Below are 14360 nucleotides of genomic sequence, written 5' to 3'. Positions count from 1 at the left end.
GCATGGTGGTGGGGGTCTGTAATTCCAGCTACTTGGAAGGCTGAGGCAGGAGAATCGCTTAAATCTGGGAGGCAGAGGTTGCAGTGAGCTGAGATTGCACTACTGTACTCCAGCCTGGGTGACACAGCAAGACTCCTCCTCTAAAAATAAAAATAAATAAATAAAAGAAAATAAGATATTGAAGTCTTATCTATTCTTGCAAATTATCTATTCTTTTGTAACTGAGTACCCCTGTTGTTCTAAGAGATAGTTTATTTTTTTAATTATTTTCTCTTCCTTTCTCCTTCCCTACTGTTCCCTACTTCCTGCTTAGCACTTCAGAAATGCAAAGAGAGGGCTGGGTGCAGTGGTTCACACCTGTAATCCCAGTACTTTGGAAGACCTAGGTGGGGTGATCACAAGGTCAGGAGTTTGAGACTAGCCTGGCCAATATGGTGAAACCCTGTCTCTACTAAAAATATAAAAATTAGCCAGGCGTGGTGGCACACTCCTGTAGTCCTAGCTGCTGGAGAGGCTGAGGCAGAAGAATCACCTGAACTCAGGAGGCAGATGTTACAGTGAGTAACACTCCAGCCTGGGCAACAGAGTAAGACTCCATCTCAAAAAAAAAAAAAAAAAAAAGAAAGAAAGGCAAAGAGAGGCCAGGTGAGGTGGCTCATGCTTGTAATCTCAGCATTCTGGGAGGCCGAGGTGGGCGGATCACTTGAGGTCAAGAGTTCAAGACGAGCCTGGCCGACATGGTGTAACTCCATTATCGGAGGGTGGTGGTATGCCCCTGTAGTCCCAGCTACTCAGGAGTTTGAGGTGAGAGAATCACTTGAACCCAGGAGGTGGAGGTTGCCTGGGCGACAGAGCAAGACTGTGTCTCAAAAAAAAAAAAAAAAAAAAGGCAAAGATAGCCTTTGACCCCTCCTTCACCAGGCACTCCTTACAGGGCAAGTTCCTGTAACTCCTGGAGAGAAAGGAGACAGATTTAGAGACCAAAGCACGTCCCCTTATGGGACTTTCACCTGGGAACTTCCACCCTCCAGGGGTTACCTGGGAACTCACACTCACCAGGAGGGCAAGTTAAAAGTGTGCCCACTTGGCCACTTTTACAACTTCTTCCCAGGAAAGTGCCAACTCAGCTGCCCAGCAGATAAGACATGAAGCTCACAGGGGAACCCTTGCCCTTGCTGGCTCTGTACCTTACCTCCTAAAAGTGCCCACTTTTTGTTCTAGAACTGAAGTGGCACATTTAAAGCCAGGGCACTTTGTGCCCCCTCCTCAAGCTAGCTTTGGAATAAATTCACTTTCTTTTTGGTACCAGACCTTGCTCATGGTAACTGGACCCTGCAAAGCAGCAAGCAACCAACACGCTTTTCAGATGCACTTTCAGTTCTGTCAGTTTTTCCTTAATGTATTTTATAAAGGGCTCTGTTGTTAAATATGTATGTTTATGATTATTGTATCTTCCAGATGGATTATTTGTATTTTTATTAGAAACGAGATTTCACTGTCTTGACCAGACTGGTCTTGAACTCCTGGCTTCAAGTGGTCTGCTCACCTCAGCCTCTCAAAGTCCTGGGATTACAGGCATGAGCTATCGCGCCTGGCTCTCAACACACTTCTGACACCAGATGTGTGAGGATTTCTCCCTCCCTGCAAGCAATCAGTTCTGTAGGCAGGCTGCTTCCTCTTTTGCCCTCTGGGAACAGTGGCTCATATCCCAGCACTTTGGTACGCCAGGGCAGATCACTTGAACTCAGGAGTTTCACCCTGAGCAACAGGGTGAAACCTGTTTCTACCAAAAGAAAAACAAACAAGGGCGGGGCGCGGTGGCTAAAGCCTGTAATCCCAGCACTTTGGGAGGCCGAGGCGGGTGGATCACGAGGTCGAGAGATTGAGACCATCCTGATCAACATGGTGAAACTCCGTCTCTACTAAAAATACGAAAAATTAGCTGGGCATGGTGGCACGTGCCTGTAATCCCAGCTACTCAGGAGGCTGAGGCAGGAGAATTGCCTGAACCCAGGAGGCGGAGGTTGCAGTGAGCCGAGATCGAGCCATTACACTCCAGCCTGGGTAACAAGAGCGAAACTCTGTCTCAAAAAAAAAAAAAAAAAAAAAAAAAAAAACACACACACACACACAAAAGTAGCTGGGCATGGTGGCACTTGCCTGTAATCCCAGCTACTCAGGAGGCTGAGGCAGGAGAATTGCTTGAACCCAGGAGGCGGAGGTTGCGGTGAGCCGAGATCACGCCATTGCACTCCAGCCTGGGTAACAAGAGCAAAACTCCGTCTCAAAAAAAAAAAAAAGAAAAGAAAAAAAAGAAAAACAAACAAAACAAAACAAAATTAGCTGGGCATGGTGATACATACCTTGTGGTTCCAGCTACTCAGGAGGCTGAGGCAGGAGAATCACTTGAGCCCAGGGGGTGGAGGTTACAGCAAACTGAGATTCAGCCACTGCACTCCAGCCTCAACCACAGAGTGAGGCTCCATCTTAGAAAAAAAAAAAAAGTATGTAATTCCAGCACTTTGGGAGGCCGAGGCGGGTGGATCACTAGGTCAAGAGATCGAGACCATCCTGGTCAACATGGTGAAACCCCGTCTCTACTAAAAATACAAAAAATTAGCTGGGCATGGTGGCGCATGCCTGTAATCCCAGCTACTCAGGAGGCTGAGGCAGGAGAATTGCCTGAACCCAGGAGGCGGAGGTTGCGGTGAGCTGAGATCGCGCCATCACACTCCAGCCTGGGTAACAAGAGCGAAAACTCAGTCTCAAAAACAAAAAGTAAATGCAACCCTGTCTTCCCTGCTTCTGATCCTCCAGTGGCTTCTACCCAGGAATGGGCTGTGCTTCCTCTGGCTGACATCTATCATACAAGAAAGGGTGTGAGATTCTTCATAATGAGTAACTCCTGGTTACTGGATATATTCAAATACAGAGTTGCCTCCTTCTCATCCAGGCCACATGGAGCTCAGAGTACTGTTGACTTTAGTAGCATCTGCCACCCCCCTTGTAGGTTCAAGCCTCTGCCTTGGGAGAGCCAAGAGGACCCCTTGGACAGCAGCAATCGTCAGGAAGCTTCTGCACTTCACTCACCTTCTCTCCCAGCCATACCTGACTTCACATTTTCTCCTCCTCTTTTGCAGTCAATGCAGACCCTGCAGGACCTGCTCACTGATCTTCATGCACTCCAGGTCACCGCCAAAGCACTCAGGAAGGATGTGGACATGCTGAAGAACATGCTTGAGAAGGTTGTCCCTCCCCAGCATCTTCCTTGCCAGCTGCAACGCTCAGGCCATTGGGGGTTGGAGCGATGAGGAAAATCTAGGAAGCTTACTCTTAGGCCAAGAGTGCAGCTGTGAGGGCGTGCTCACGTGGTCCCTCCACTTGGCCAGTGCCACTGAGTTCTCTGTGACCCCTCCATGCTTCCTTTTTTTTTTCTTTCTTTTTTTTTTTTTTTTTGAGACGGAGTCTCACTGTTACCCAGGCTGGAGTGCAGTGGCGCGGTCTTGGCTCACTGCAACCCCTGCCTCCCGGATTGAAGTGATTCTCTTGCCTGAGTAGCTGGGATTATAGGCATACACCACCATGCCCAACTAATTTTTGTATTTTTAGTAGAGATGGGGTTTCGCCATGTTGGCCAGGCTGGTCTTGAACTCCTGACCTCAGGTGATCGCCCACCTCGGCCTCCCAAAGTGCTGAGATTACAGGTATGAGCCACCACACCTGGCTGACCTTCATGCTTTCTACCCCACTGTGTTAAGACATTAGTTATAAGTGACAGAAATCAAGTTCATTCTGGATTAGGCAAAATAACAGATTTCTTGTCTCATTTACTAAAAGGTCCAGGGATGGCCAAATCTAGGTACTCATGCAATGCTGATACCTCCCAGTGAGGCGTTCCTCTCACTTGGCTTCATTCTCAGGCAGGTGCTCCCCAAGTCTTGGCAATGCCAGCCTTGTATTCCACCAACTTAGAACAAAAGAACACCTCTTCCCCTTCTAGAAAGCTCTGTCTACACAGAAAGTGGAATAATCACAGGGCAGGCATGCATATGAGCTTCTGTAGCCAAAAACCATCTACCAAGTATGTTCTCACAACCTACCATGAATGGAACGATATGGAGTCCCTGAGACTTGAGGCAGCTTCCCCCGTCACAACTGATGAGTCACAGCTGGCAAGCTCTCCACATCCTCAGGTTTAACAGCTCCCCCCCAAATAGCACAATTTTCTGTATTATCCCAGCTTCACAGGTGGGAGCCTGTATGTGATCATCTTAGCAACTGTGGGAGCTTCAGTCATGGGCTGGATGTCTCCCAACAAAGCAGAAAGGGCACTGTCAAAAGCTGCATTATGCACTATTCAGTAGGGCCTCTTAGAAAAAGCTGTTAGAAAAACAGTGCCTTCTTGGCCTGGTCAGATGGCTCATGCCTGTAATCCCAGCACTTTGGGAGGCTGAGGCAGGCAGATCACTTGAAGTCAGGAGTTCGAGACCATCCTGGCCAACATGGTGAAATCCCTTCTCTGTTAAATATACAAAAATTAGGCAGACATGGTGGTGAGCATCTGTAACTCCAGCTACTTGGGAGGCTAAAGCAGGAGAATCACTTGAACCAGGGAGTTGGAAGTTGCAGTGAGTAGAGATGGAGCCACTGCACTCCAGCTCAGCAACAGAGTGAGAGTCTGTCTCAGAAAAGAAAAAGAAAAAGAAAAAGAAAGAAAGAAAGAAAAGAAAAACAATGCCAATGCCTTTTTGAGCTGTCTCTAGGAGATTTTTTTTTTTTGAGATGGAGTCGCTCTGTCGCTCAGGCTGCAGTGGCACGACCTCGACTCATTGCAACCTCTACCTTCCAGGTTCAAGCTATTCTTCTGCCTCAGCCTCCTGAATAGTTGGGATTACAGGTACACACCACCACACCTGGCTAATTTTTGTAGTATTAGTGGAGACAGGGTAGTCTAATGTTGGTCAGGCTGGTCTCGAACTCCTGACCTGGTGATTTGCCTGCCTCAGCCTCCCAAAATGCATTTGCCCATTCAAGGCTCTGGGAAGTCCGGCAGTATATAAACCTGTTGAAATGCTTTATTTATTTATTTATGAGATGAAGTCTTGCTCTGTTGCCCAGGCTGGAGTGCAATAGTGTGATCTCAACTCACTACAACCTCTGCCTCCCAGGTTCAAGTGATTCTCCTGCCTCAGGAGAATCCCAAATTAGCTGGGATTACAGAATGTATACCACCAGGCCCAGCTAATTTTTTAATCTTTATTTATTTATTTATTTTTTGAGACAGTCTTGCTTTGTCACCCAGGCTGGAGTACAATGGCACGATCTCTGCTCACTGCAACCTCTGCCTTCTGGGTTCAAGCCAATTCTCCTGCCTCAGCCTCCCACATAGCTGGGATTACAGGCACACACCACCAGGCCCAGCTAATTTTGGTATTTTGGGTAGAGACAGGCTTTCACCATGTTGGCTGGTCTCGAACTATTGACCTCAGGTGATCTGCCCACCTTGGCCTCCCAAAGTGCTGAGATTACAGGCTTGAGTCACTGCACCCAGCCCTCTTGGAGATTCTTAATGTGCTTTTGCCCATTCAAGGCTCCAGGAAGTCCTGCAGTATAGAAACCTGTTGAAACCCTCCCCTCCCCTCCCCTTCTCTTCTTCCTTTTCTCAAAGTCTTGATTTGTTGCCCAGGCTGGAGTGCAATAGTGTGATCTCAGCTCACTGCAACCTCGACCTCCCAGGTTAAAGTGATTCTCCTGCCTCATGAGAATTCCGAGTAATTGGGATAACAGGCACATGCCACCTGGCCCAGCTAATTTTTCTATTTTTAGAGAGATCGTGTTTCACCATGTTGACCAGGCTGCTCTCGAACTCCTGACCTCAAGTGATCCACCCTGCCTTAGCCTCGCAAAGTGCTGGGATTACAGGCGTGAGCCACTGCACTCAGCCGGAAATGCTTTTTAGCCCAGCATTTCCCAAACTCGTTTGCCCATGGAACCCTTTCCCACTGCCTGGGAAACACTGGCTTTGGAACCCGTTCTTCCTCCTCAAGCACCTAGTCTCTTAGAGCTGCGGGAAGAGGCAGGGGTGGGACAGAACCTGGAGCCCCAAGCCACAGACTTGCTTTCCTTTACAGATACACCCAGAAAGAATGGACATGTTCGCTGAAGACTTCAGAATCCAGAACCGGAGGATGGTCGCACTGCAGCGGGAAGTGGTAAGGGCCACGATCCCTGCCTTCCCCTATTCTCCTGTGTCCTGGGTGCTGAGGGTAGGGAGGGGCAAGGAGGAGAACACAGCCTGGAAAGGTTTCTTTGTGGGTGTGGGGAGCACTGTCCCCTCCAGGCTCACACCCCTCATTTTCCGCCCCCAACCCGCAGGCTTCTCTCCAGAATAAGGTTCAAACCATCCCCAAAACTGAGGACATGGTGCTCTGGAGTGGCCTCCATGATGCCATGTTCACCTCGGTGAGTGAGGAAGGAAGGGGAGGTTAGCAGAGGGTTGGGGACAGCCTTGGGAAGCTGGGGAGCAGGTAGGCGGCAGAGAGTGGGAGGTGGGGCTGAGAGCCAGCTGAGTCCCTCTACCACCTCTTCTGCAGGAAATCAGTTCATCACCCTTGGACTTCCCCCGACTGTGGCAGTCTGTGGAGCAGCTCCCAGAGGCTGCCCTGGCCCAGAACGCCGAGTACCTTGAAGCTACTCGTGCCATCCACGTCGCCGAGCCCATCCAAAACACCCAGCTGCTGCAGACCGTCTGGCATTACGAGGTCCCAGAGCTCCTCCCAGAGGAGCCATCTGCCCAAGCAGCTTCACTCAGCAGTGACCAGGAGTCAGCGCAGCCTCCGGCCCTCACACCTGAGTCTTCACCTGGGCGCGCAATTGAATTTGCACCTGGGCCTGAACCCGTGCTAGGGCTGGAGCCGGAGGCTGTGCCCAGACTGGAGCCTGTGCCCGGGCCCAGTGTGACACCTGGGTTCTTGCCAGCACCTTGGCCTGTGCCTGGACCTGTGCCTGCCCCAGGAGCCTACCCCTCACCTCCAGGAGACTGGCCTGCACTCCCAGGACGCTGGCCTCTTCCCCAAGGCTTGCCTGAGCTGGGCTCTTGGCCTTTCTGGGACTTAGGCCTCCTGCGGCCACCTCAGCCCCAGCCCTCCGGGGCCCCACAGCCGGCTACTGAGTTTGGCTTCATGTGGCCTCAACCACTGCAGCCATATCAGTCTCACCAGGGAGAAGCCCTCCAGGTTGCAGCTGTCCAAGAAAAGGGGGAAGAAAATGATGTCCCCAGCATGAGGAGCCCTCGGGAGAGGGCTCGCAAGGATGGGCACCCTAAGGATAGAGCTCGCAAGGTTGGGGTCCCCAAAGATGGAGGTGGCAAGGACGTGGCTCCCAAGGATAGTGGTGGCAAGGATGGGGCCCCCAAGGAAGCACAGCCTAAGACTCCCCAGTCTGCTCTTCACCGGCTGAAAACCACCGCTGCCATCGCCGCCGCCGCTGCCGCAGCCTATGCAGCCGCGGCATCCTCTGCTGCCCAGACAGCCAAAGTTGCTGCCAAGGTTGTCAAAGATGCCCCAGCCACCAAAATGGCCAGCATTGCAGCAGACATGGCTTCAGCTGGGCCCCTAGGGGTCTTTGCACATGTCCTGGGTGCAGGGCCTGCCCGGGGAGCCACAGAATCCCAAGACGCGGACGATGATTCTGAAATCCTCTCTCCCTCCTACTCTGCTGCCAGCATCCGTCCTGATTTAGCCCTGTCCCAGGGCATGCTGGCTGCCAAGCAGGCCACGAGCCCTGAAGACAAGAAGAGGGCTGTCAGGTATTCCATGAGCCACATAGCCCAGATGCCCGTCAGACACGACTCCCTGAAAGAAGAATTTGCCCAGCTGTCCTTTAACCTGAACCAGCACTTGACTCGTCTAGGTAGGCCTGGTCTGGCTCTGGGAAGGGAACAAGGGAGTGGGGCCCTCTCTTGTAGCCTTTGAGAAGCACCTCCTGTCCTTCATTTGGCTCCACCAACAAAATCTGCATTCCACTATTAGCCATTCATTTCTTTGGCTTAAGCATTTTGCTCTTAAAAGTCTATTCTGTTGAATGTACAGTGAGGTCTTATCTTAGGTCAGAAAGGCTGTTATAGTTTAAAGATGTCACTTGAGAAAAATGGCATGTCAAAATTACTCTCAAAAACTCCTTTGTGATAGTCCATAACACAGTATTGTATTGGCTAAGCGTGGTGACTCATGCCTGTAATCTTAGCACTTTGGGAGGCCAAGGCAGGAAGATTGCTTGAGCCTAGGAGTTCAAGACCAAACGGGGTAACATATCAAGACCCCATCTCTAAAAAAAAAAATTGGCCGTGTTCGGTGGCTCATACCTGTAATCCCAGTACTTTACGAGGATGAGGCAGGCAGATTACGTGAGGTCAGGAATTCGAGACCTGGCCAACATGTTGAAACCACATATCTACTAAAAGACAAAAGAAATAGCCGGTGTGGTAGCGGGTGCCTGTAATCCCAGCTACTCAGGAGACTGAGACAGGAGAATCACTTTGAACCCGGGAGGTGGAAGTTGCAGTGAGCCACAATCGTGCCACGGCACTCCAGCCTGGGCAACAGAGTGAGACCCTGTCTCCATACAAACAAACAAAAACTTTTATTTTTTATTTTTTATTTTTTTGTTTGTTTTTTGAGACAGAGTTTCACTCTTGTCACCCAGGCTGGAGTGCAGTGCTATCACACCTGGCTAATTTTTTATACAAAAATTAGGCTGGGCATGGTGGGGGGCACCTGTAGTCCCAGCTACTCGGGAAGCTGAGGCAGGAGAATCACTTGAGCCCGGGAGTTGGAGGTTGCAGTTAGCTGAGATCACACCACTGCACTCCAGCCTGGCAACAGAGCAAGACTCCGTCTCAAAAAATGATGTAATAAATAAGGAGATCAAGACCATCCTGGCTAACACGGTGAGACCTGTCTCTACTAAAAATGCAAAAAATTAGCTGGATGTGATGGCACGTGCCTGTAGTCCCAGCTACTCAGGAGGCTGAGGCAGGAGAATCGCTTGAACCCAGGAGAGGGAGGTTGCAGTGAGCTGAGATCGCACCACTGCACTCCAACCTGGACAACAGAGTAAGACTCCGTCTCAAAAAATAAAATAAATAAAATAATAATAAATAAAGTGACATGAGCGGAAAGGCCCAGTGCATTTCCACTGGGCAGTGCTGCCTGAGATGCCCCGTAAGAGAAGCAGGTAGAGTCCAGCAGAAACATCTTCCTCCATCCCTGCCCCCAGCAGCCTCCCCATCCTCTGTTTTCAGCCAGTATGGGAGGCCCTTCCAGGCTTGGGGCAACAGTGGACATATTGCAGGAAAAGATCGGCAGCCTCCAGAAATCCAGGCTTAAGGTCAGTGTCTCTGGCGAAGTGCTTTTGAGGCAATGATGGCTTGAGGTGAGCTGAAGGAAGACTCCTTGGCCCCTACCACCCGCCTCCACCCTCCTAGGTACAGCTGTGTCCTGTAGCAAAAGAGGCTGGGGGCAAGCGGGCCAGCCACAAAGGCAGCTGCCGCCTTGCAAAGCCGATCCACTTGTGCTGGGGAGCCGGCAGGTGCAGGGCTGCATGGTTCTCCTGTTTCTTAGGTGGCTATTAAGATAGATGGCAGGTGGGGCCGGTGCAGTGGCTCACACCTGTAATCCCAACCTTTAGGAGGCCAAGGCAGGCAGATCACTTGAGCTCAGGAGTTCCAGACCAACCTGGGCAACATAGTGAGATCCCTTCTCTAAAAAAAAAAAAAAAAAAAAAAAAAAAAAAATAGCCAGGCATGGTGGTGTCTGCCTATAGTTGCAACTACTTAAAGGCTGAGGTGGGAGGATCACTTGAGCCTGAGAGGTAGAGGCTGCAGTGAGCCAAGATCACACCACTGTACTCCAGCCTGGGTGACAGAGCAAGGCCATGTCTCAAAGAAAAAGAAATGGCAGTTGGGAGGCACCCTGGTCTGATACATTCCTTTTTTTTTTGAGATGGATACTTATTCTGTTGTCCAGGCTGGAGAGCAGTGGTATGAGCTCACTACAACCTCTGCCTCCTGGGTTCAAGCAATTCTGTCTCAGCCTCCCAAGTAGCTGGGATTATAGGGGCCTGCCACCACCCCTGGCTAATTTTTGTATTTTTTGTAGAAACAGGGTTTCACTATGTTGGCCAGGGTGGTCTCAAACTCCTGACCTCAGGTGATCCACCCTCCTCGGCCTCCCAAAGTGCTGGGATTACAGACGTGAGCCACCATGCCCAGCCTAGTCTGGTACATTCTTCTTGGCCTCACCCCTCCCTCAGGCCCCTTCCCAACCCAGCCTGGTGACCTGGGAAGCAGAGGCCTTGAGTGTCTGTGTCTCCCCCTTTTAGGAAGAAGAACTTGAGAGAATTTGGGGCAATCAAATAGAGACAGTGAAGGATCACTACATCATTTTGGACAAGGCAGTGGAGAAGCTACAGATTCGAATGGATGAGTTCAAGGTTAGAAGGTCTGGGCAGGCTGGAGAAGGGTTGGCAAGGGGAAAATTCCTCACCCAGACCTTCAGACCCTTCCTGAAGGTTCTGCACAAAGTGGGGATGCCCTTGAGGTTGGGAACCAGAGGGACTTCACTGGCATTTTACTGTGTGTAAATTACACTTCAATGAAAAGCAAACGAATCTCACCCCCCACACCCATATAAACAGAAGGGCCTGGACAGTGTTTATCTTTTTCATCATTGTGTCACCTGCTCCTGGAAGGGGAGGGGTAGTGAAGGCTCCATCACATTTGCTGAATGACTCAATGAGTGATTAAGAGAATTTCTTGTATCAACTGTTATGTTCTTAACATTTCCCTGGGCAAGTGGTAGAAATGTTTACTGACATTTTGGGCTGGGTGATAAAAATAAAAAACAATAATAAAAGAAATATTTAGGCTGGGTGTGGTGGCTGGCATCTGTAATCCCAGCATTTTGGGAAGTCGAAGTGGTAGGATCACTTGAGGCCAGCAATTTCAGACAAGTCAGGGCAACACAGAGAGATCCCATCTCTACAAAAATAAGAAACTAGCCGGGACTGGGCAAGGTGGCTGACGCCTATAATCCCAGCACTTTGGGAGGCAGAGGCAGATGGCTTACTTGTCAGGAGTTTGAGACCAGCCTGGCCAGCATGGCTCTTCTTTTTTTTGAGAGGAGTCTCGCTCGGTCGCCTGGGCTGGAGTGCAGTGGCACGATCTTGGCTCACTGCAACCTCTGCCTCCCAAGTTTAAGTGATTCTTCTGCCTCAGCCTCCTGAGTAGCTGGGACTACAGGTGCATGCCACCAACACCCGGCTAATTTTTGTATTTTTAGTGGAGACAGGGATTCACCATATTGGCTACGTTGGTCTCAAACTCCTGACCTTGTGATCTACCTGCCTCGGCCTCCCAAAGTGCTGGGATTATAGGCCTGAGCCACCTCACCCAGCCAAACCCCATCTCTTCTAAAACAAAAATATACAAAATTAGGCCGGGCGCGGTGGCTCAGGCCTGTAATCCCAGCACTTTGGGAGGCTGAGGCGGGTGGATCACGAGGTCGAGAGATCGAGACCATCCTGGTCAACATGGTGAAACCCCGTCTCTACTAAAAATACAAAAAATTAGCTGGGCATGGTGGCACGTGCCTGTAATCCCAGCTACTCAGGAGGCTGAGGCAGGAGAATTGCCTGAACCCAGGAGGCGGAGGTTGCGGTGAGCCGAGATCGCGCCATTGCACTCCAGCCTGGGTAACAAGAGCGAAACTCCGTCTCAAAAAAAAAAAAAAAAAAAAAAAAAAAAAATATATATATATATATATATATATATATATATATATATATATATATATATATACACACAAAATTCGCAGGGCATGGTGGCACAAAACTGTAATCCCAGCTACTTGGAAGGCTGAGGCAATGAGAATCGCTTGAACCTGGGAGGTGGAGGTTGCAGTGAGCAGAGATTACACCATTGCACTCCAGCCTGGGCAACAGAGCAAAGTTCCACCTTAAAAAAAAAAAAAAAGCTGGATGTATTGACTCACACCTGTGATTCTAGTGTTTTGTGTGCAGTGGCTCACACCTGTAATGAGGAGGCAGGATTGCTTGAGGCCAGTTCTCGACCTGGGCAAAATAACAAAACTCTGTTTCTATAAAAAAGTTTTTTTTTAATTTTTTTTTTTTTTTTTTGAGACAGGGTCTCACTATGTAGCCCAGGCTGGAGTGCAGTGGCTACTCACAGGTGAGACCCCACTAGTGATCAGCACAGGAGTTTTGACCTGCTCCATTTCCAACCTGGGCCGGTTCACCCCTCCTTAGGCAACCTTGTGGTCCTCCGGTCCCGGGAGGTCACCATATTAATGCTGAACTTAGTGCGACACTGGGTTGGAATAGCATGTTACAGTCCAGAACTCCTGGGCTCAAGCGATCCTTCCACCTCAGCCTCCCAAGTAGCTGGGACTACAGACATGCACCACCATGCTCAGCGGTTAAAAAAAAAAATTTTTAAATTAGATGTAGTGATGCATGGAGGCTGAGGTAGGAGGATTGCTTCAGCCTGGGAGGTTGAGGCTGCAGTGAGCTATGACTGCATCACTGACTCCAGCCTGGGTGACAGAGCAAGGCCTATCTCAAAGTAAGAAAACAAAGAAACAAGCAAAAAACAAAAAATCCACCACCAAGGGCCGGGAGCCATGGCTCACGCCTATAATCCCAGCACTTTGGGAGGCCAAAGCAGGCGGATCACCTGAGGTCAAGAGTTCGAGACCAGCCTGGCCAATGTGGTGAAACCCCGTTTCTAGTAAAAATACAAAAATTAGACAGGCATGATGGTAGGTGCCTGTAATCCCCGATACTTGGGTAGCTGAGGCAGGAGAATCACTTCAACCTGGGAGGCGGAGGTTGCAGTGAGCCAAGATTGCACCATCGTACTCCAGCTAGGGTGATAAGAGGGAGACTCCATCTCAAAAACAAACAAACAAACAAACAAAAAACCCCAAAACAACCCACCAACGTTGTTTCCATGAAGGCTTCTAATACCATGGCAGGGGGGCTGTTGCTGGGATGCATTGGGTGTACGGTGAAAAAGGGACCAAGGCCAGCCCATGGCGTTTTGCTGCCTCCAAGATTGGCACACAGTGTAATCGGGCTAGGAAGCACTCAAGGAACTTTGAATGGAAAATAACTCATTAAAGGAGAACCAATTCACAGCCTATGCAGTGGGGTGGGCAGGAGGGTTGGCTGTCTCTGGAGATGCCAGAAGAGGTAATGTGGGTGGACTGCACACAGGGATACGTGTTCAGACCATGCTACACGGGCCAGCAGCCAGGTCTCCTGCCAACACTCCTCTTCAGAAAGACCTAGGCCACTGTGTTCAGGGTCGTCTTGGTGCCCTTTCTCCATGGAGCTGGAGCCAGTTCCATTCAGCGTGTCTGATGTGCACTGAGTGCTATGCCAGACCCTGCTTGGAGTAAGTGGGGGCTGCAGTGTCTGCCTGCATGTCCACAGTTGTCACTTGCTGAAAGACTCTGAAGGTGATGAAGCCCTGCCAAGTGTGCCCAAAGAGAGCACGTCTCTTCTTCCATGACCCTTGTCCTTGCTTCCTGATTCTTGTGCTATCAAGATTTTATTGCTGGCCAGGCATGGTGGCTCACGCCTGTAATCCCAGCACTTTGGAGGCCAAGGTGGGTGGATCACCTGAGGTCAGGAGTTCAAGATTAACCTGGCCAAACAAGGCAAAAACCCATCTCTACTAAAAATACAGACAAATTAGCCAGGCATGGTTGCAGGTGCCTATAATCCCAGCTGCTCAGGAGGCTGAGGCAGGAGAATCACTTGAACTGGAGAGGAGGGGGGTTGCAGTAGGCCAAGACTGCACCACTGCACTCCATCCTGGGTGACAGAGTGAGATGCCATCTTAAAAAAAAAAAAAAAAAGATGTAATTGCTTATAAAGATTAACCCTGGAAGACCTAGGAACAGCGCTTATAACACATTAACTATTTCTTTAAAAAAAATAAAGACAGAGTTGGGCATGGTGACTCACACCTGTGATCCAGCACTTGGGAGGCTGAGGCAGGAGAATCACTCACTTGAGCCCAGGAGTTCCACACCAGCCTGAGCAACATGGTGAAACCCCATCTCTAAAAAAATATCAAAATTGGCCAGGCGCAGTGGCTCACACCTGTAATCCAAGCACTTTGGAAGCCAAGGTGGGTGGATCACCTGAGGTCGGGAGTTCAAGACCAGCCTGACCAACATGGTAAAACCCCATCTTGAAAAAAAAAAAAAAAAAAAATTAGCTGGGCATGATGGCGTGCACCTGTAATCCCAGCTACTTGGGAGGCTGATACAGGA

The 14360-nt window shown here is 49.9% G+C and overlaps 1 protein-coding gene across 2 annotated transcripts in view; it reads left to right on the top strand.

Annotated features, from left to right (window-relative positions):
• C12H16orf96 (chromosome 12 C16orf96 homolog) overlaps nucleotides 1-14360 on the top strand; it is a 53693-nt gene that overhangs the window by 16686 nt on the left and 22647 nt on the right. Inside the window, exons 3-8 of one of the 2 annotated variants that reach the window (XM_039478341.2) lie at nucleotides 3141-3245; nucleotides 6132-6212; nucleotides 6376-6462; nucleotides 6594-7911; nucleotides 9302-9387; nucleotides 10381-10491. In XM_039478341.2, the coding sequence (XP_039334275.2) occupies nucleotides 3141-3245; nucleotides 6132-6212; nucleotides 6376-6462; nucleotides 6594-7911; nucleotides 9302-9387; nucleotides 10381-10491 (1788 nt within the window). Of the gene's footprint in view, nucleotides 1-3140; nucleotides 3246-3313; nucleotides 6213-6375; nucleotides 6463-6593; nucleotides 7912-9301; nucleotides 9388-10380; nucleotides 10492-14360 lie in introns of those variants that run through there. The other variant, XM_039478340.2, reaches the window with a different exon arrangement.

The sequence above is a fragment of the Saimiri boliviensis genome, chromosome 12, assembly GCF_048565385.1.
Source record: "Saimiri boliviensis isolate mSaiBol1 chromosome 12, mSaiBol1.pri, whole genome shotgun sequence".
NCBI lineage: Eukaryota > Metazoa > Chordata > Mammalia > Primates > Cebidae > Saimiri > Saimiri boliviensis.
Note: the sequence above shows the minus strand (reverse complement) of the source record. Positions and strands in the feature narration are given on the sequence as shown.